General features: G+C 54.3%; 2 protein-coding genes and 1 long non-coding RNA gene across 7 annotated transcripts in view; 1 reads left to right on the top strand and 2 right to left on the bottom strand.

The window, feature by feature from the left end:
- The window catches only part of TBC1D14 (TBC1 domain family member 14), a 103,953-nt gene extending 103,576 nt beyond the window's left edge, over positions 1 to 377 (bottom strand). The window contains exon 1 of the mRNA XM_027103767.1: positions 269 to 377. The gene's annotated coding sequence lies outside the window, so the exon portion shown is untranslated. The remainder of the gene's footprint in view (positions 1 to 268) is intronic.
- Positions 343 to 13,791, top strand: LOC113619137 (uncharacterized). Of its 2 annotated transcripts, none has more exons than XR_003432303.1 (3): positions 343 to 454; positions 6,276 to 6,493; positions 13,265 to 13,791. It is a non-coding gene; the product is annotated as an uncharacterized LOC113619137 (long non-coding RNA). The 2 variants fall into 2 exon arrangements; XR_003432302.1 differs by lacking the exon at positions 13,265 to 13,791 and adding an exon at positions 10,313 to 10,470.
- A 5,787-nt stretch (positions 13,792 to 19,578) lies between these two features.
- KIAA0232 (KIAA0232 ortholog) overlaps positions 19,579 to 22,210 on the bottom strand; it is a 91,831-nt gene continuing 89,199 nt past the window's right edge. For 2 of the 4 annotated variants that reach the window (XM_027103758.1, XM_027103761.1), the window contains one exon: positions 19,579 to 22,075. In XM_027103758.1, coding sequence (XP_026959559.1) covers positions 21,896 to 22,075 — 180 coding nt within the window. In that variant the 3' untranslated portion in view covers positions 19,579 to 21,895. The remainder of the gene's footprint in view (positions 22,076 to 22,210) is intronic. The other 2 variants (XR_003432301.1, XM_027103760.1) reach the window with 1 other exon arrangement.

Below are 22,210 nucleotides of genomic sequence, written 5' to 3'. Positions count from 1 at the left end.
CCCGCGCGCCCTCGCCCCGCCCCGCCCCCTGCCTGCGCAGGCTGCTCTTCCGCCCGGGCTGCCGCGCCCAGCCGGGCTGCCGCCGCTCCTCGAGCTCGACGCTCGTCCTGCTGCCCCTCCTCCGGCCCGCTCGCCCGCCCGCCACGGGCTTCGGAGCGGCGTTGCCGGACCTTTTCTCTCCCGAAGGGCAAGAGGAGCCTGTGGGGAGGCCTGAGGGGATTTTCATGCCCTAAGACCCCCCGTGAACACCCATCAGGGGCTTCCTTACCTGGTCGGCTCCACCCGCGGCCATCTTGGAAGTGGGAAGCGCCCGGGAGGGGGAAGGGGCACGAGCGGGCAGCGACCAGGCGTGGGGAGCCGAGCAGCGGAGCGCATCGATGGGCGCCCCTGCCCCCGAGCAGGTGTGCGGGGGAGGAAGAGCCCGGACCCCACCTGGCCGCCTGCGAGAGACCAGGTGGGCAAGATCCGAGCTCGGGCCCGGGACGTACAGCCTCGGGAAGGTCGCTTTGAGGTCTTCCCTGCCGGGCCTTGGTCTCTTAATCTGTAGAACGGGCTTTTCTGTTAGTTGTCTTTTATCGAGCGGTTACGCAATGCATAGCGCCGTGCCTCCCCAGACTTGTCTGCACTTCAGCATCTCCTGGGGATCTTTGAAAATTTCAAAGCCCAGGCCACGCCCCAGGCCAACTGAATCAGTCTCTGGAGGTAAGGTACAGTTTGGGAAGCTGTGTAATGTGCAGACAAGTTTAGGAGCCGCTGGCCTAGCGTTCATGTGCATTACTTCCTGTCAATATTGCAGAACCTCCAGAGACAAGGTCTGTGATCAAAACCGTCGTACAGAGTGGGAGATGAAGTCACTTACCCAAGGTTCACGGCTGGTCAGTAGCTGAGAGGGGTCAGAAACCAGATGCCCCGCCCCAGACCGCCTTCCAGCATCATGGAAGGCCCTGAATAAGAAAGGTCTTGTTCGCTCGTTGTTGACCCCTACCTCATCCCCCTCCTAGAATGTAGGCTCCCTGAGCCAAACCGGGCTTATCTTGTTTATTGGTATGTTCCCTGAGCCTGAAAGATTATGTTCTGAGGGCATCAAGGCAAGAGGAAAGACTCCAGTGGTTGGGAGCTGGAAGGCCTGGGTTCCAAGCTAGGATTGGCTCCTGCCAACCAGGACCCCTGAGGGCTGTCACGGCCAGAGCTACCACAGAGGAAACCTCAGAGAGACAGCCAGCTACATCTAGCAGGGCCGTCGGGGACAGGAAGGGTGATCTCTCCATCACAGCGTCTGGAAGCATGCAATGGAAGATTAATTTGGGCTGTGGTCATTAGCGTTGGGCCGAAGAGCCCCTGACTTGTTTCTCCTGCCTGGGTCGTGGCTCTAATAACTCTTAGCGCCTATTATGATAGCAGGAGGGATGAGAACTTTACAAAGGAAATGTGTTAATAGAATACACTAACACCCTTCACAGTGCTTCTGTTATGCTTAGAGCATAATGGAGGCTTTATAAATGCTTACATTTCTGGATGTCTTAAGGAAAACTAATAGCAGGTCTCTTTCAAGCCCCGCCCCCCCAGTGTGCCCCCCTGAGCTTATTTTAAGGAAACAGGAAAGTACAGACTTGCTTCAGGCCTGACTTAATTAGCAATTTAATACATCAGATTAATAAATCTGCATTTACGGTGTTCTTTGCGACTCCCCAAATCCCTTGGAGCCCTCATTGTCAGTCTTAGGGTTTTAAAACCCCACAATGACAGGAACCATTGTTCTACATCCAGAACCGAGGAAGTTTGTGGTCCGTGGGTTTGCATTTGGCGCCCTCTGTCTGCCTTCTCCTCACCCTCTCACCACCCTGCTGCCTCCCTGGCTCCCGCCCCTCCCCCTGCCGCAGCCCAGAGCTCCCCACTGGAGCCCATCTGTCACTTAACACCCTCAGTGTGATTTGACCTATTTCTTACCCCTTGTCATCAGCACCCAGGAGTGTTCTAGATGAATCCTCATTGCAACTTCAGCCTAACAAAATTAAAAATACAGTGAACAAGATTAGCTGCGTGGCAGTGGGCACTCACGTCACCTCTCAGAACCTCAGCACCTCCCAGCCCCCGTCTCTGATATGGAGATGAGAACTGTATCAGGGTGGTCAGTGCCGTGTCCCCCTCTGCTGGCTCACTGCTGCCTGCCTGGGGGAAGCCATCCCGGCTCCCCTGTGCAGACCTAACCGCCAGGGTCCCAAACTGATTCTCACCTGGTCGCTCCTTTGGGGGCTGTAAAGCTGCCGCTTGATGTAGAGAAGCACCAGGCCTGCAGCTGCCTCACCTCAGTTCCAGGCACAGGACTGGTGGGTGGTGGCCTGGCCTGGATCAGCCCTGAAACCTTCCCTCCCTTCCCTTCCCCAACTTTCCCCATCTCAACAAGGCTCTGAGCATCTCCGCCTCCCGAACTGTGTGAGGATTAAATGTAAAACAACTGTCTGGGGAATTCCCTGGTGGTCCAGTGGTTAGGACTCCGCGCTTTCACTGCCGAGGGCCTGGGGTTCAATCCCTGGTCCGGGAACTGAGATCCCACAAGCCACACGGCACGACCAAAAAAGAAAAGAAAAAACCCAGCTGTCTGGTTTTGTCAGTTTCTGGCATATTTGAGGGAGCTCTTCCTAGCAATATAATGTAGAGAAAGTCAACCCGCCAAGGTGAGGAGAGATGCTAAGATTCTCCAGGGACCCCACGGAGGGACTTCTTCAAGCCTGACCTGTGAGCCTTCCCCAAGCTCACCAAGCAGGAGTGGGAAGCCCTTCCCAGGGTGACCGAGTCCCATGGAAGGCAGCCCTGAGCCCACTGTGTGCCGGCGCCCTGGGCGGGAACAGCAGAGTGACTAATAGCCCACAGTTCCTGCGCCCACGGAGCCCCCGTCTCGAGGGGCAGACAGACGTGGCACCTCGCAAATGCACTCACATCCCCTCACCAGGACAATAGGAACTCACCAGGGGCAGACCCCAGAAGGGTCACCAGCAGGGTGTCGGAGCTGGCGGGACCCTCTAGAGTCCTCAAGCCCACCCCTCTCATTATTCAGTGGGGAAAGTGAGGCCCAGAGACAGACGTGGGGAGGGGCCCGAGGTCAGGTGGGGAAGGGGGTGGGCACAGGACCCTGGCCAGCAGGCTCTGCCCCACCAAGCCCCTGTGCACCTCTTCTCGGGAGATGTGGGGTTCTAGCCTCCCAAATGCATATTTTGCCCCCGACTCTTCCCCAGCCCCGGGAATGTGAGCTCCTTAAATATTTGTTGACTGCGTGAATAAACCTTTGTCATACCTGCACTCGCGTGAGCCCTCCCAGGTGCCCCATGCTGTGCTGGCTGTTTCACCCCATCACCACACCTACTGGCATGTTGACTCCTGCTTTACAGGTGGGGAAGCAGGCGCGGTGAGGTGAGGCCGCTCAGCTTGGCCCTCACAGCTTGCCCCCCACTGTCCAAAAGCTCCCGCCCACTCGCCATCCTCCCTCCCACCCTCCTTGCCCCCAGCTTCTGTTCAGGGCCACCGGGGGCCCAGGGTGGGAATGAAAGTACTGGCGGCGGTGGTCACACTTCACTTGTGAGTGTCAGCGGGCCGTCCCCACCAGGCAGAGGCAGATTGAGCAACCATCATATATTTCCAAGGAGCTTTCCGCTGGCCCAAGGGCTTTCAGAAATCCAGGAAAGCCCATCTTTTCTGTCTTCATTCCTTGGAATAAAGGAATTCACTGTGGAGATGAACGTTCTCGTTTTTAGGACACAAAGCCTGGAACTTGGGTTTGCCTTGTTGCTTCTGAAAATTGATCAAGAGGAGGAAAAAAAAACAAAGTCAAAAGTAGCCCAGGTAGCTGGAGGTAAGCCTTCCAGCAACCTCAGGCCCAGAGAAGATGGCCAGAGACACGGAGACGGAAAAGTGTCATAACAACCAGAGTAGTCACCACGAACCTCTGCAGTTTGCGGCAAAGAAGCAGCATCAGACCCTCACAACCAGACCATCAACTCGTATTCTACTCAGTTTTAACAAGGGCAGTTACCTGTTTCTTACCTGCAGAGGTGAAAATCAGTGAATTCAGGGAGGTGGAACTCCTAGAAGTATTACAGCACATTTATAAAAGGGAGAAGGCATGGCTCCAGCAAAAGAGAAAATTATAACACACTGAATCCTTTTCATCTAATAGTGCACTTGAAGGGAGCTGTCCTTATTAAAAAAAAAATACCCCCAAAGTCAGGCAAAGACTGTTGTAAAAGTATGCTCACTGCAGTGCTACTTACAACAGTGAAATGGATATGATGTGGACGTCCAATCATGGAGGAAGCTTAACTAACTGGAGGGACTTCTATGCAGCCATTTAAAAAATCTTTAGGGCTTCCCTGGTGGCGCAGTGGTTAAGAATCCGCCTGCCAATGCAGGGAACACGGGTTTGAACCCTGGTCCGGGAAGATCCCACATACCGCGGAGCAGCTAAGCCCGTGCGCCACAACTACTGAGCCCGTGCTCTAGAGCCCGCGAGCCACAACTACTGAGCCCACGTGCCACAATTACTGAAACCCACGCGCCTAGAGCCGGTGCTCCACAACAAGAGAAGCCACCACAATGAGAAGCCCGCACACCTCAAGGAAGAGTAGCCCCTGCTCGCCGCAACTAGAGAAAACCCACACGCAGCAACAAAGACCCAATGCAGCCAAAATTTAATTAATTAATTAATTTTAAAAAATAAAATAAAAAAATCTTCAGGTAGTTTATTATAGCAAAGAGGAAATGCATAAGTTGTAAGAATGATACTGAATTTTAAATAAAACATAATCATAGAATATGGAATGTCATCCACAGAAACAAACGGGTAGAAACACTCAGATGATATCAGAACACACATGATTACCTTCTGATTATGTATTTTGAAACTTTTAGATTTCCCGCAACAAACGAATGCTCTATTTATAATTTTTTTTTTTTTGGCCACGCCACGTGGCTTGTGGGATCTTAGTTCCCTGACCAGGGGTCGAACCCATGCCCCCTGCAGTGGAAGCGCAGAGTCCTAGCCACTGGCCGTCAGGGAATTCCCCTGGAATATTATTATTCTATTTATAATGTAATAATATTATTATTATATTATTATTACTATATTATAATAGTAATATTACTATTATTCTATTTATAATAATATTTAAATATTATTCTATTTATAATGAGATGTGTTAAGATGCTGACTGATGGGTAACCGACAAGATTCAAGAGGCACAGTAACCTGAGGCCGTCGGATGAGGGCTCTGCTCCCTGTCCCTTCTCATCAAAGCGCGACAAGTCCTGTCACCATTTTGTCAGTGGGAACACGCGTGCTCCAGGGGGTTAGGTAATGAATGCACAGCCAAACACACTTGCTGTGACGGGAGTGCTGACCACAGAGCCCTGTGACTACGGTCTGTGTGTTCTACCGTCTGTAACAGCGTCTCTAGCTGCCCCAGCAGCCCCAGGATGCTGTATTGTTGCCCCATTTTACTGGGGACACTTGAACCAGTGGGGTCTGGTGCCCAAATCAGAGGTCACTAATTCTCAGAGCATCCCAAGTAATTGCTTGGAGGAAGTAAGTTATAATGAAACCAACAGACCCTGCAAAGTATGGAATGCACGACCTGGCGATGGTGGGTGGCGTGGGGGGGGGGAGGTGTGGTGCAGGGGACCCCCTGTGGCTTGCGGCTCACTGATGCTTAAGAGGAGCCCAGGGCTGGAGGCCTTAAGGCTCTAGGTACTAAGAAACCACAGAAAGCACGTGGGGGTGGGGCTCTGCGTTACAGCACACCACAGTGGAATTTTCCAAATAGCCTTGTTTTTTAAAGGCATCGCCCCGTTGCCTTCTGCAGCTGCCACCCTCAGAAAGCGAAACCCGATTTAGAAGCTGCGGGATCAGGTCTCACGTGGAAGCCACGTGAGATGGGTGCAGAGGGCAGAGGTGGCAGGGGATGCAGGTGCTTCTCACGTCCGATCATCCACTGCGGGAAACTCTCCCGCCCCTTCCACGCGTGAGGCTCCCCGGAAGCACCTCGAACTCTGTCAAGTCCTCCCCTTTGCACCTGCTCTGCCCTCGGCCTGGACCTCCTGGGATTCCCTTCTCCTCTACTTCCTAGTCCCCTCTGGTGTGTGGCTCAGAATGGTACCCCAGGTGCTCTGACCCTCGGAACAGCATCCCCGACTCTTACCCAACTCCCACCCGAGGCCGTGCAGGGCTCCAGCAGCCCCTGGGCCACCTCCCAGATGCCTTACCATCTTGTCTGGTCTCTGTGCAGTCCCCAGGTCCCCAGCGGGTAGTCAGGGCCCACACGGAGGAGAGGGGAAGAGCATAGCCTGCCTGAGCCCTGCGCAGTGTGTGTCTACCGTCTTCGTCCTCGCAGTCGCCCGTGTTGCCGAGAAGAACTGAGGCTCACGCGGGGGAACGTTCCGTGCCCACGGCCCCATAGCTGCGAAGGACACAGGCAGGATTGGCAACCAGGCCGTCTGGCTCCAGGTAGCATACAGCGTGGTGCTTGTTTGGTGGTGACAGACGGGACACCTGGGGTGAGGCCCTGCCCATGCCACACTCTCCCCACCCCTGCTTCCCCACTGCCCCTCCACAAGAGACCCCATTTTTTTCCAGCCCCTGAGAAGCAGTTGACGATAGTAGAGAACATGAGCTTTCACGTCAGGCAGATCTGGGCTGGAATCCCAGCTCTGGTGTTTACTGTGTGACTTTGGGCAAGTTACTTAACCTCTCTGAGCCTCGGTTTCCTCTTTCAGAGGAAGGGGTGTCCCACATACCTCAGGTGGGGGAGGGGTTTAATACGTGTTGTCTGTCTTCCTGACGCATCTACCCGCCCTGACCTAGTGACTTCAACCTTTCCCTTTGCTCCTCCATCCTAAGCCCACCTTAGAGGAACCTTCTTGGGTGCACTCCATGTTCCTCTTCTTGCCAAACCTCAGCCCCTATTTTCTCCTAACTCATCCACCCACCAACCAACAGCTCCTGAGACACACACACACACGGAGTTGGGCCCAGCTCTCTCCTGGCTACAGAAGTTGGCTTCCTAAATGTCCCAGCACCCAGTCCAGACACTGTCCTTCCTCCGCCCTGCACCTGGAGTGGAGGATGTTCTTAGCTCTCACAAAAACACCCCTGGCGGCTCCTTGCCCTTCCCCCTCCAGAGCAGCCGCCCCTCCTCTTTGGGGAGGGAGCAGGCCTCAGCCTGCCCACCCCTGGGTCTCTGCCCTGAGGGGCCTCACACAAGCCCCAGGCCGGCTGACCTTCCTCCCCCCACACCAAGTGTCACCCATCAGGAAACCTTCCCTCCCGCTGCCACTCCACCCCCAACCCCCAGATACTGTAGGCACCCTCTCTGCACCAGGCTCCGATGCCCAGCTGATACCCGGTGCGCCTGAACGAGGTCCACCTCTGCCCGTCAAGGTCTCAGAAGTCTCCAGGAAAAGCCTTGAGATTCTGCCGGGTGGCGCTGATTCTCTGAGCACTGGCTGCCCACTCCCTCCCACGGAGGGTGAGCTCATGGCTGGGAGACAGGTGGCTGCAAGGCTTTTGTTCTTGTTTGAATCTGGGCGGGGGGACTTCCTAAGGACAGGCCTGCAGAGGTGAAGGTGAGGGTGTGTGGGCCCGAGAGGAGCAGCGTAGCAGCCAGGGTGACAAGTAGACAGAGAGGGGCGGATCCACCTCCAAACTGCTGCCTCTTCATTTGCACCCACCCCCCTACAGCCACCAGGCCACCAGCCCCGATCTCTCCAGGACCCCCTCCCAGATCCGGCCCCAGCCTAACCTTGCAGCCTCGCCGCCCCCTTCCCATCCAGACTGGCGTTTTCCAGACACGTCACAATCCTGGCTGCACAGAGCCCGCCTTTGCTTGTCCTGTTCCTTCTGCCTGGACCCCCTCCTGCCTTCTCCAGCCATCACAACCCTGGTCCCCTTGGCCACGTGCCACCCCCAGCTCCCACACCTGGCAGAGCTGGCCACGCCCTCCTGAGAGGCCCGGGAGCCCCTTGCTCATCCCCGTGGCCCTCCGTGCTGGGCACGCGGCAGGTGAACCAGATTCTCCAAGGGGGTGGCAGCCGCCGGATTAGGGGTCTCCCAACCCCACGCAGCCTGGCCTGGGACGCGCTCAGCGTCAACACCCGCCTGATGGTCCAGCCCTCCTCCTGCCCTGCGGGGGTGGGGCTGGGCTTGGGGGAAGAGCTGCCCCTAAACTCTAAAATGGGCCAAGATATCGGCCAAGAGCCACAGGTGAGGTGTGCTGTCTGGAGCCGCAGGGAGACCAGGCCGAGCACCCTGGCCTCTGGTTTCTCCTGGAGATCCCTCTCTGGGCCCTCTTGACATAGCCTCAGGTCCTGGTCAGTGGCCTCTAGAATTATCTGTCCACCTGCCTCCCCATTAGGCTGTGAGCCTAACCCTGGCACACAGGAAGTGCTCAGGACGGTTTGAGGATGGCTGTTTCAGGCATCAGGGTCCCCCCTCCAGGCATTCCCAATCCCAGTGGGCCCAGCCCTCCAGGGAGATCCAGGCTTCACCCAACAAGCACAACCACTCCCTGGGTAGGACGTCCAGAAAAGATGGGCCTGGGGCTGCCCAGGGGCGCTGAGCAGAGCTGGGTTTGGGCTTCAGGGGCGAGAAAGAAAAAGCTGGTCACTCCCCCAGGGTCCACCAGGCTCCGGGCGCCTTCCCTGGGGGCCTCTTCGCATGCAGGGCCAGTCCCCAACTCCAGCTCCTCCCCTGGGCCCATGCAAGGCTCAGCTGCCTCCTGTCCCGGAAGGAGACAAACCTCTTCCGAGGCCTGCTCCCAGCTGCCGCTACCTCTTGCCAAACCTGCGCAGCCGAGCTTCCAGAAAGAGCGATCCGCACACTCGGGTCCACACTGCCTCGCACCCTCTCACTGCCCTTGACATGCAGGGCCGGGCCGCCCTGCTCTGCCCGCCTCTGCTCCCCCAGCACATGGCGGCGGTTGGAGACACCCGTCTGGCACTGGCTTGTCTTGACTTTGCCCTTCTCTGAGCCTCGGTTTCCTCATCTGTAAAATGCGGATGACCGTCGCCACCTCCCTGGGCTCTTGGGAGCCCGTGGGGAGGTGCATGCCTGGGGAGAGGCGGGGCTGCAGTGGCAGGTGGGGTTCTGCGTGGAAGGGGCAGGCGTAGCACCACCTAGAGGAGGTGAGCGGGGGTGTGCCAGGGAGCCCTGAGCCGGGCCCACGTTCTGGGAGACACAGAGCCTCCCTCAGCGCCCCATCGAGGCTCCCGGCAGATGTCTACATTGGAGACATAGGAGGGGCCCAAGAAGCCGCCCTGAGCCCCTCCAGAGGCCTATGCAGAGAGACCACGTGGGGTCAGGAAAGAGACCCAAGCCAGGAGACTGGGGTCGGCACCCCATCCCAGTGTGACAATGGGGCGGCATATTTAACATGCCTGAACTTCAGTCTCCTCATCTGTGAAATGGGCACATCAGGAGGTGTGCGGTTTACCCAAGGCACGGAGTGTGTGGCACAGACAGAGCTCTAACGTGTGTGTGGAGTGAGACAAGCTAGAATTTCACAAGGATGATTTTAGATGTACAGGGATTAGCACTTGCATTTTTATGTGTTTTCCATATTAGAGGAAGGGACTTCCCTGGCGGTCCAGTGGTTAAGACTGAGTTTCCACTGCAGGGGGCGTATGTTCGATCCCTGGTTGTTGAAGTAAGATCCTGCGTGCCATGCAGTGCAGCAAAAAAAAAAAAAAAAAAAAAAAAAAAAAGATATTAGGGCTTCCCTGGTGGCGCAGTGGTTGAGAGTCCGCCTGCCGATGCAGGGGACGCGGGTTCATGCCCCGGTCCGGGAAGATCCCACATGCCTCAGAGCGGCTGGGTCCGTGAACCATGGCCGCTGAGCCTGCGCGTCCAGAGCCTGTGCTCCGCAACGGGAGGGGCTGCAACAGTGAGAGGCCCACGTATCACAAAATAAAATAAAATAAAATAAAAATAAAAATAAAGATATTAGAGGGAAAGTCTGGCCTTCCGTTTGCAGAAGATATAAAGCATCTTCGCAGAGACCCTGAGTGGCCCTCGAAGGGGCGAGGGCCCAGGTAGTTTGGGTTCCTGTTCGTTAACTGGCTGGTGGTGTGATTTTTACCCTAGGTACTTTCTACAGGTTAAAAAAAAAAAAAGGATCTTTTATCATTACTAAAATATTTACCAAATTATCTCGTGCGTGCCAGGTCATGGGGTAAAAGCTAGGACCAAGAAATGATTCAGAAACAATCTCTTCTCAGTTTATAGAGACGTGTAAAATGATATTTTATTTTTTTCAAACTTTTACTTTAGCTCCATGTGAGAGTAATAGCCACCGTGGAAAATTTGGTGAATGCAGATGAGTCCACAGAAGAAAATACACGGTGCCTGCCACCCTCCCTTCCAGAGAGAGCCACTGGCATGTGAGCCACTCAGACGTCCCCTTTGTCTTCTTTCCCTACGGACTACCTTCTCTGCTGCTTATTCGGTGCAAGCCGCCTCTGTGAGCTGCACCTTCCTCGTCTCTGAAATAGAGCTTAAAACGCGTTCCCTCCCCCGTGGGACAGTGTGAAGCCGAGTGCAGCAGTGAATGTGGAGTGGTGTAGCCGGCGGGGCGGCAGGTGCTTGGTAGACAGCGGCTACCAAGGGAAGCCCGAGAAGCGGGCTACCAAGGGAAGCAGAAGAAGCCCACTGCGCCACCAGGGAAGCCCGAGAGCCATTTTTATTGTGGAAAATTTCAAACATATACACAGTGAACCGTACAGTGATCCCCTAGGTACCCATCTCAACACTGGTTATATTCTGCTCTTCCTGTCACCACCCCATATTCTTGTTGTTTTTATTTTTCCTGGATTCACTTAGAGTGTATCTCAGATATATCAGAACCCATGAAAATACTTCAGCTTGTTCCATGCACATCTTTAGTAGTAAGGTTTTTTTTTTTTTTTTGAGGCATAATCATAATATCGTCAGATACCTATAAAATTAACAATAATTCCTCAGTGTTTTATAATTCCCCAATTATCTCTAAAAATGTCTTCTTATAGTTTGTTCAAATCAGGTTCTGGGAAATTCCCTGGCAGTCCAATGGTTAGAACTCTGCGCTTCCACTGCAGGGGGCACGGGTTCGATCCCTGGTCGGGGAATTAAGGTTCTAAATCAGGTTCCAAAAGCAACACACTGCACTTGGTAGATGGGTCATTACGTCTCTTTTAGTCTGAAATAGTTCTCCCTTGGTTTGTTTTTCCTACGCGATATATTTGATGACATTGCGTTATTTGTCTTGTAGAATTTTCTGAATTATGGATTTAGAGGACTGTACATTTGTGGTGGTGTTGAACAAGCTCCTCTAGCCCCAGTATTTCCTATAAACTCAGTTTCATCCCAAGCAGCGGTCCTCAGTTTTGCCCCCAAGGAACATTTTGCAGTATCCTCTGAAGAGAGTCCCTTAGGAGGCACTGCGCTGGGGATGGGAGTGGGACCAGTAGAGTGGTCTGTATCTAGGGGTCACTCCCAGCATCCACGCATGTGTACTTCCTACATGTCCCATCAGGAGTGGACAGCTTATCCCACTCTTAGCAACATCGCCTTGGACTAGGGGGTCCCGGTGCTGTCAGCACATCACCTGATGATTCCGCAGCCATTCATAATCATGGTCTAGATCAACCATTCGGGTTGCGGGATGGTGAGACCTATTTTTTTTTTTTAGTGTAATGCAATTATGACTTTAATACTTTCTCACATACTGTTTACAAAGGGCTTTCCCATCAGGATCGAATAACCAAACTCACAGCTATGCTGGAGGCGGGTCCAATAATCTTCCTCTTTTTTTTTAAATTGATTTTTACTGGAGTATAGTTAATATACAGTGTTGTGTTAGTTTCTGCTGTACAGCAAAGTGAATCAGTTATACATATACATATATCCACTCTTGTTTAGATTTTTTTCCCATATAAGTCATTACAGAGTATCAACTAGAGTTCCCTGTGCTACACAGTAGGTTTTTTTAAAAAGTAATTAATTAATTATTACCTTTTTTTTGGCTGCGTTGGGTCTTTGTTTCTGCACGCGGGCTTTCTCCAGTTGCGCCGAGCGGGGGCTACTCTTGGTTGCGGTGCACGGGCTTCTCATTGCAGTGGCTTCTCTTGTTGCGGAGCACGGGCTCTAGGCACATGGGCTTCAGTAGTTGTGGCACGTGGGCTCAGTAGTTGTGGCTCGCGGGCTCTAGAGCGCAGGCTCAGTAGTTGTGGCACACGGGCTTAGCTGCTCCGCGGCATGTGGGATCTTCCCGGACCAGAGCTCGAACCCGTGTCCCCTGCACTGGCAGGCGATTCTTAACCACTGTGCCCCCAGGGAAGCCCTATACCGTAGGTTCTTATTAGTTATCTATTTTATACATAGTAGTGTGTCTAAGTCAATCCCAATCTCCCCATTTATCGATAATCTTCTGATGATTTTCTCCAGACAAGGAGGCCGAGATCAGAGAAGGGAAGGGGCACAAGACCCCACAGCTCAAAAGGAGAAGCAGGCCAGGCCTGGGCAGGGCCGCCGCCCAGAGCTCCATTCACTGGAGGATGCTGAGCTCATGCAGCTGCAGAGAAGGGAGGAAAGGCCCTGTGATCTTCTTTTAAGAGCTACAAAAGTTCTAAAGGGTTCTCTGCTGTGCATCAGCTGTTTCTAGCATCCCTCCCCAACCTCAGAGACCACAGCTCACCCATGACACAAAGGGTGGCCCGGCTCACACCCCTTCAGGCCTCCTGCCACCTCCAGAAGGAGACCCAAACCCTCTCAAGCCCCTCCCACATCTGTCTCCCCATCTTTTCCCACATCACTGTCCCCACCCCAGCCAAACCCAACTGGGACACCGAACTCGGATTCTGATACACTAACAGGAGACTTCTGCTATGGCTTGACCAGCTGCTCTCGGTGGGCACTAAGGAGGCGGTTAACCCCTGTCCAGCACCCATGTGTGCAGGCACGTTATTGCTTTTAACAGTGGGGAGTGGGTTTCACCTTTTCAGCTTTCACATGAGAAAACCGAGGCTTGGAGAGGGTGACCGGCTTGCTTGCCAAAGGGGGCCGGAGCTCATGAGGAGCCGTGCAGGACGGCCTCGGCCCGGGCTTCTTCCAGGTGGCCCCAGGCAGCCACCTCCCCGGGGCTGGGAAAAGGTGGGCCCCAGAAAGTGTGGCGGAGAGCTCCACTCCACACGCCGTCAGAGCTCCCCGTGGCGGGCCTTGGTCTCCTGTGCTTTCTGTCATCTGCAGCGCACTGGAGAGCGCTCACTGCCAGGAAGGAAACCACGCTGTTCACGGCCAATCTGCAGAGTGACGGGGTGGAAACGGACCCCAGTATGTTTCTTCCAGATGAAATGGGTAACTCATTCCACAGGAAGGGCTGCATGTATGCCCTTGGAGTGTGTGAAACTGACGACTGCACCGCCTTCCTCCCCCTGCCCTGCCAGGGATATCACGTGGCCTTGCAAAGGCCACCCAGCTGTTCGGGACAGAGCTGGGCCCCGCATGCGTCACCCTGCACCCCTGGCCTGCTGACTTCCGAGGCCCCTGAGTGAGGTGGGGCTATCTGGGGGCAAGATAAGAAGAGCCAGCCTTCTAAGGAAGGGGGCTGCCTGGGCTCGGGGGGCTTCACCGCTTTCCTTCAAACTGCTGAAAACTTCAGAGGGCCAGAGCTCAGGCAGGCTGCAGAGACCCTCCGAAGTTTATCGACGAGAGACGAAAGAGGAAATTGTGGTATCTTTATCACCAGACAGCTAGGGCTGAGGGAGGTTTACTGACTTAGAAAAATAAAATTCATACCATTGTTATAAAGCAGAAACTAACACACCATTGTAAAGCAATTATACTCCAATAAAGATGTTAAAAAAAAAAAGATTCATACCAACATCAGGTTGAGGGCCTGGCACATTAGTAGGCTCTTAACATGTGTTTGTTGAATGAATGAATGTTTCCAAACCCTATTTTTTGCGACCAAGGCCCAGAGACCTCCTTTTCTTCCCAATTAGTAGCTTAATGCCAACATGAAGACACGCTGGCCCCCAAAAGGCCCCAAACTGCTGTCCCTACTTCCACGTGACGGCTCAGTAAGGTCAAGGTGTAGACTCCAAGGCTCCACTGTTCTCCAACCTCGTCCAGGTAACAAAACACCCTCCCAGCACAATGGCACCAAGCCTGGGAGAAGCGTTTCTGAGCGGGGGACCCGAGTTCAGCATGAGGACATGACCCAGAGGCTCAGGTCTCCCCACTTCCTCCCAAGCTCAGGAGGGGGATGCCCAGTGGGGGAGTGGGCCTGGGGAAGTGAGGGTCCCAGGAGACCACCTGAGACCCTACCAACAGCTGCTGGCAGAGAGGCCAGGCTCACCCAGCACCCCCGGTAGGGCCTTACTGGGGGGAGGTGGGGCTGCCAGCGGGACTGAGTGCCATGCAATTTCAGGCTCCCAAGGCTGGGGCACGGAGACAGGCCCAGGTGAGTGTGAGGGGTGGTGACCAGAGCAGTGCAGCACTGCTGCTAAGAGCCAGGGCCCACCACTGTGAGTGTGCCTCCCGAAGGGTCCCCAACCCCTCTGAGTAGTCCTGGGGTCTGCGAGCGATCGCTGCAGGCTACAGGGACGCCGGGGGCGCACGTGAGCCCAGAGGGGGAGCCGCGGAGGGGGCTGCTGCCCATCGCTGGCTCGCAGCTTCTGGTGTGTGGGAGGACGCCGTGGTCACACCTGACATCTGTGACCGGCAGGAATTGGGCCCTGAGTAGGACCACAGGAGGTGCCCCCGGGGCTGGGAGGAGAAGAGCTGAGAGTCAGGCCCAGAGGGGCCAGGATGTGCTCGAGGCCCTCAGTGAGCCTGGGGTTTTCGGCACAGGGTCCAGGGTCCCTCTTCGGTAAAGGGAGGAAGCGCCCTGAAGCTGGCCTCCCAGCTGTCGCCCTGGGGCTCGCGGCCTGCGGCCCCCAGGCCTCCGTGTGTCCTCGAGGGGACCCCGAGCCCGCGGTGCTGCAGTCAGCCCAGGCTCCTCCGGGGGCTCTTCCCTCTGCCGAGGGTCTGACGGTGCAGGGGCAGGGGCGCGGGAGCACGGAGGCCACACGACGGTAGGTGGCCCGACCTGGGAGTGACAGCCCAGGCCTGCTCACCCCGGCTGGCGGTGCTCCTGGCCGGGCCCCTGGACTTCCCGAGCGAGGGAACGGAGGGGGCGGGCCCGTGGCAGGTCTGCTCTGGCCACGGCGGCGGGTCAGAGCAGGAGCTCCTGACGCGGGCCTGGTCTCCTCCACCCGTCCCAGCCCCGGCGCGCACTGGCTCGGGGACAGAGAGAAGCGCATGCGTGCGAGGGGAGGGGAGGGGAGGCAGCTTTACCTGCCCTTCACCAGTTGGCGGAGAGTGACAAGCTCAGGGTCACACGGCTGGCCGAGGTCACTTCGCACCTCCTCAGGTGGGCAACAAGAAGCGGGGAAGGGGCTTCCCTGGTGGCGCAGTGGTTGAGAGTCCGCCTGCCGATGCAGGAGACACGGGTTCGTGCCCCGGTCCGGGAGGATCCCACATGCCGCGGAGCGGCTGGGCCCGTGAGCCATGGCCGCTGAGCCTGCGCGTCCGGAGCCTGTGCTCCGCAACGGGAGAGGCCACAGCAGTGAGAGGTCCGTGTACCAAAAAAAAAAAAAAAGAAAAAAAAGCAGCGGGGAGGAAGGGGCCCTGCTCAGGTAGGCCGGCCTCTTCCTTTGAGAGGCCCAGCGGTCAGCGTGCCCTCCTCTGCCCCCTCCCCAGTCCCCCTCTGCGACCGAGGCTGGGGTTCAGGGGAGCCAGGGCCTGTTGGGATGGCAGGCCAGAGGGTGAGGCCTCCTCTGTCCCTCCCACACAGGCCTCCCCAGCTCTGGGTCCCCTGGACTGTGACATGAAGTGGCCAGCCCAGTGTGAGCTGCAGCCGGCCACGTGCCTGTCCCCCAGGGAGACAAGTGTTGGCCGGGTCCCAGCTGCTGCTTTGCCGCAGGGTCAGGGCCCTCTTGCCACCCTGGCTCCACTCCGATGGGCACACTTGGTTCTGCTGCGGCCCCGGCCCCCACCAGGAGGGACAGTGTGATCTCGTGAGAGTGACCGGGTAGGACTGAGCAGGCCACCTGATGGCCACGTGACCGCGGTGAGCGCCCAGGGCCACAGGCCTCTGCAGGGCCTGACCCTGAGCCCAGGGCTTTGCTGCCACTGGCTGGAGGGAGGGGAGGGGAGGAAGCGAGGGGCAGCCTGCAGAAGCTGTGATCTTCCTGAGCCACAGGGCTGGGCACGGCGGCTTCCGGGAGGGGTCTTGACGCTCACTCTAGCCCGTGCGGCTGCGCTGTTTCATCTTTACAGCCAACCCTGACAAGAGGTCCTGTCGTGATCTCCACTGACAGCCGAGGACACCGGGGCGTGGACACTCGCCCAGGAGCGCACGGCCAGCGGGTGGCAGAGCCAGGAGTCACCCCCCCCCCCCACCCCGGCATCCTGTCTCAGTCTGGACTCCTGGAGATGACGCCCTTACGATTACGTAACTCACGAGGACTAGAAAGAGACGGAGGGGCAGAGGCGGCTGCTCAACACCTCCCCTCCCCCCCCCCCAAGCCCCCTTTCCAAGTGGCATTTTGGCCAGATGGAGGCTTTGGGATGGGCTCCACCGTTCACGAGGCGTGAGACCTAGGCGGGTGGTTACCCTCCCCCCGTGGATGCTTTCTCAGCCGTAAAGGGGGCCAGTTGTACCTACCCCACGGCGTTGAGAATGAACACCGAACACTGTCTGCGAGAACTCCCGGCACTTGCTCGTCTGGTACTGGTGACGCCGACCCCGCCCACGTGTCAGGAGCTGCTGTCAGTTCACTGAGGGAACTGTCCCCGAAAAATGCTGTCAACTACCCGCCAGCGACGAAAGGCCAGCGGCGGGCTCCGAAGCAGAGGCTCGGGTGCTGGTCTCCGTGCTGGCAACAGCCCAGCCTGGGAGGCCGTCCACCAGCTGCTCCCGAGGGAAACGGGGGCGGGGCCCTCCTGCTCCTCGACCGCTGTGCAGCCGCCAGCCTCCCAGGCCTGGTCACAGTCACTTCACCCACGGGCCCAGGGCCGCCGGGACGGCGTCTGCAGTGGCAGAAAGGGCAAGGCCGGCACCTCAGGGACATCTAAGCAGGGGCCTTCACGCCCCTCCCTTCGCTGTTCACTCGGCTGTGACACCACGGCTCCTGGGGACAGTAACAGGCCAGGGCCCCGCCTCCAGCTGCGGTGCACAGGGCAGCCCCGTTTCAGTCCAGCTCGACACCCCACCCTGCTTCTGCGGGTGAGGGCACTTGTGAAGCAGTTACGCTCGCAGGTCTTCAAAGAGCCACGACGACAGGTGGGGCCAATGGTCGCCGTGGCCACGAGGCGCACACCCGTGCAAGGAGCTGGCGGACGGGAGAGGTCCTGGACGCGGCAGCGGAGGGCACGCTCCTGTGACGTCTCCTGTCGCGCCCGCACACGGGGCCGCCCCGCCAGCCTCCGGCCCTGCCTCAGTGCCTCCGGCAGGGCGGCCGGCTGCCACCACACCGCCCAGCTGGGCGCCGCGGCCAGACCAAGGAAGACGTAGTTCGGCCAGTTCAGCCAGGGAGGATGCAGACGCATCCCGGGACGGCGCCCACCCGCTGCTCAGCCACGAGAGAACGCTCGGGGGCTTGCTGGGCACGAGGCACTGCTTTAGGTACTCAGCCCTGGGGTTCCCTTTACAGATGTCACCTCCAGTCGGGTTGGGGAAGGATTTCACAGACAACGGTGCTGAGGCAGCCGCTCAGCTAGCTGGGAAAAGTGAAGCTGACTCCTTCAGCTTTGGTCCTTGTCTGCAAGATGCACGCTCCAGAGATTTGCTCTACCTAACGCGGGAGAATATTTTTTCACTCTTAAGATGGAGAAGGCATTTTAAAAACGTGCCTACACATCCCAGAAACCAGAAAAAAGAGATGGGTAGAACACAATTCGAATCCTCCTGTAGAAACCCACCTCTCCTCCGTGCTGACGAGAGGCAAGTGCTCAGCTTAAGGATGGTTGCAAAAAAGGAGGTCTAAGCTTTCTGAGGTTGACCGTGGGTAACTGAAACCCTGGAAAGTAAATCCACGGTAAGGGTGGGCAGCTGTACATGAATTTATACATGTGATAAAATGACACAGAATTATACATACATATCTCATCAACACATATTTCCTGAGTTCGATATTGTACAATAGTTCTAGAAGATGTAGACATGGGGTAAACACTGAAGGGTTCATGAGCCCTCTCTGTACTATCTTTGAAATTTCCTGTGAATCCATAATTATTTTGAAATAAACTATTTTTAAAAGTCAAAAAAAAAAAAAAAAAAAGAAAAGAAAGGATGTCTAAGCTCATGCACAGGTCTAAAGGACCTTGTGTCAGTGTGACGTGGGCGACACCACAGCACCAGCAGCAGGCATCCCACGGGCTGGAACTGCCCTTCCGCAGCCATCGTCCAAGGAGACCCATGTTTAAGGACATCCACAGAAATGCTACTTAGAATACTGAACAAACACGAAAGGAACATTCTAAATGTTGATCCATGGACTTCCCTGGTGGCGCAGTGGTTAAGAATCCGCCTGCCAGTGCGGGGGACACGGGTTCGATCCCCAGTCAGGGAAGATCCCACATGCCATGGAGCAACTAAGCCCGTGTGCCACAACTACTGAGCCTGTGACCTAGAGCCCGTGAGCCACAACTACTGAGCCCACATGCCGCAACTACTGAAGCCCACGTGCTCTAGGGGCCACGTGCCTCAACTACTGAAGCCCACAGGCCTAGAGCCCGCACTCCACAACAAGAGAAGCCACTGCAACAAAAAGCCCGCACACTGCAACGAAGAGTAGCCCCCGCTCGCCACAACTACAGAAAAGCCCCTGCGCAGCAACGAAGACCCAGCGCAGCCAAAAAAAAAAAACTGATCCACAAGGAACCTGTTAAATTCATATAATAGAATCATACAGCTATAAAAATGACACAGATCTATCATTACTGACATGAAAAGATGTCTGAGAAAAAAACCTATTTCTGAAGTCACAGAAGAGCAGGTATAGTACAACCCTTTAATGTAAATTTCTCTCTCTCTCTATATATATATCCATATATACATTCAGCTGTCTAGAATGGTGTTTTGCACAAATGTTAGAAGCTACCCTCTCAGGGTGATGGAGGTACAGATGAATATTCCTGTATACTTCTTTAATAATACATTGATTTCTTTCTTACAGTGTACAGTGATCATGTTAATATACATACATGGAATATTTTTTTTCTTCAGAACAGAAAGATTAAGCTTTGTCTACCACCACAAGACAAAAATGGTGTGTTCTTTGCAAGGTTCAGGCAGTAGTTCCTAGGGGTGGGGATGGGGGGGGTGTGGACTCTTTTCTCAGCAGGCCCCACCCATTTTCTTCTCCAGCAAAGCAGACACCAGCACTCTCTGCAACGCCTATAGGAAGAGCTGAATAACCTTCTTCTGGAATGATGTGACCTTGGCACACATAATTAAGAGGAGGCTGGGGTTCTTTATAAAAGAATCTTTGCTATGATAAATAAAGACAACCAACTGTTTTTTAAATTTTTTATTTGGTGTTAACTCCACAAGAAAACAAAAAACCAGTTACTCTGGTGTACGTGAAATCAGAACAATACAACCACGGGGGAAAAAAAGAGCCCAGGAATGGAAAACTGATACTTCAGTGCTACGGATATGCAATGCGCTTCATACCACAGTGCGTTTCAGCGTTTTGCCAACTTTTTAAAAAATGCTTTTTCTTTGTGATCATCCATTTACAAAACTGAAAACCATACTTTCAGCTCTGTCGCTGAAAGCCTCTGGGCTTCAGCCACTTAGCTATGAAAACAAATAAATACATAATCTGTTAATCCCCTTGCCCGCTTATAATCCATTCCCATTCCCCCGTGGAAGGTGCAATGTCTTCCCACTGGCGTGTAGGGAAGGCTGCGCCTTGACCACCTGGAGCCCTTTCGTGATAAAAAGCAGCTGTCCGGAAATCAACTGAGCTAAAGGTTGTGTCTGAAATATATTTATTTGGTCTCGGCTACATAAGCAACGATTTCTAGGATGATCGTCACTGTAGTGATTTTAGGAATTTACAACTTCCAATTCTTTTTTGCCTTTGCTGTTAAATTATATTTCAGTGCAGATGCTAATCAATTTTTAGGAAGCTCTGGAAGAAAGAAAAATACATATAACCTTATAAAGTCTGTAAATAAATAACAGCAACATAAAACCTTACACGCGCACACACGCACACACACACAAACCCACTTTAAAGTGTCAAAGATGTGCTGTATAAAAACAAACCCTGACGTGTGGCGAGACCAGACCCGACGGCCCATCCGGTTCCCACAGTGAGGACAGACCGCGCCGGGGCGACTCCACAGCCCTGGGTGGAGCTGTCTGTGTCATCAATAAGAAAAAGGCAACAAAACCCAACGCTCGAAGCAAATGATGTATTTCTCAGCCAGTTCAGCTCCCAGCTAGTAAATTATGTGTTTACTGCCCGCCAAAATAGTGGTGAAGCTGTCTCACCCATATTAGACTTCCTGATGTTAGACATGCTAAACTGATGTCACACATTGTTTTTTGTTTTTAAAAAAACAATGAGTTGGTTAAAAAAGAAAAACAATTTTAAACGTTTAGGTTTTGCAAATGTTGCTCCTTCTAACTTCAGCCTGTTGCATGGCAGCGTGAAAGCTCAAGGAAGCAACCGTCACAAACGGACGGGACTGGATGAGAGGGACTGACCCCTGGGTTCCCGAGTGACACGGGAAAGCGGGTCCCATGAAGCAATCACACAGGTATGGGAGAAATCAGTACTCTACCCTCCGACCCGCCACACACAGAACTTGCCCAGAACATTCTCTCCAACACAAAAGGAGATCTAAGCTACACTAAGTCACAGCCACAGGAGCAGCCCGCTGCAGCAGCCAAGGTCTCTCTGGGGCGCTGGGATGGCCTTTACTGCGTGCCAGACGTGTACAGTCTCAAGTTCTGGGGGCTGCGATTCAGTATCGGTCACCAGAAAAATCTCATCTGCAACTAAGGTCCTCATCGAGTATTGTCAGACGCACCGCAAATAACCCTGAGCGGTGCCTGCGGAAAATGTAACTGCAGCGTTAAGAGCAGGTCGGGGGTGCGCTCTCACCCCGCTTGGCCTCCAACGCTACCCCGTACCTCAAAGCCTTGGCTGCCTCAGGTGACAAGCAAGTCACAAACCATGGTATTGTCCATGATACTCTAGGGGGAACATCCTAAGAGAGAAAACACAGTATTTTGTAAGTCTCTAAAAAGCACACCCTTGTGGGTCCTACGTTAAACGTACATGAGATTTTACTGAACGAAGACCGGGGATGAGCCACCCATGCTGCCCTCTTGCCTTCAAGAAAGGCACTGATCCACTGCAGGGTAAGTATTCATATCCCAGTTCTTGGAGGACAAAGCCTAAATGTTCCAAAGCTAAAGTCTCTGAATAGCGGAAGTGGTTGCTGACACTGCGATGCTAATAAGGTGATAGTGATGTGACTGCAGCTGGAAGGAAGGTAACTGCAGTGAAGATGCAAAAGGCAGTGATGCTTCTAAGACGAGCACATGCACACCCATTCTTGGTATGACAACACATCTAGTCTATTTCAAATAGCCAAGAATTTAACAGCTTGAAAAAAAAAATCTTCAACAGGATAGCTGTCCTCAACTCTAAAATAAGCAAGAAGAGAAAGATAATTACTGATCTGAACCAGTTAATTGAAGAAGAAACCTTAGAAAGCTAAGTTGTTGTTTTAGATGAACAGGCCTCACAAAAGGGTACTTTTCGCTCACATATCAATTTTTAAAAATAATTTGTACTACACTCTGCAGGTTTAGAGATGAGTTCGGGAAAAGAGCGCCTCCTCGCTGGGCTCCACCCACGCGCCGCCACCTTCCGAGCCCGTGTCCTCCGAGGCAGAGCTGGCACTGGAGTACATCTTTCTGCGGAAGCCGTTTGCTTTTGCTCCAGAATTTCTCTCTCCTGTGCACCTTGCTTCATAAACAGAAGACACCTAAGATGAAAGGAACAACTGTCAACAGGTCAAAAGCCAGTTATTTTTTCAAAAGGGCTATGTGAGACACTCTATATATGCAGAGATTAAGAAACAAATCGTTGATGTTTTCCAGTGGAGAGTTACAAAAATCTG

The sequence above is a fragment of the Aethalodelphis obliquidens genome, unplaced genomic scaffold, assembly GCF_003676395.1.
Source record: "Aethalodelphis obliquidens isolate GAN/ISIS:26980383/991018 unplaced genomic scaffold, ASM367639v1 scaffold6, whole genome shotgun sequence".
Classification (NCBI taxonomy): domain Eukaryota; kingdom Metazoa; phylum Chordata; class Mammalia; order Artiodactyla; family Delphinidae; genus Aethalodelphis; species Aethalodelphis obliquidens.
The sequence above is the reverse complement of the archived record's forward strand: the minus strand, read 5'-3'. Positions and strand labels throughout refer to the sequence as shown.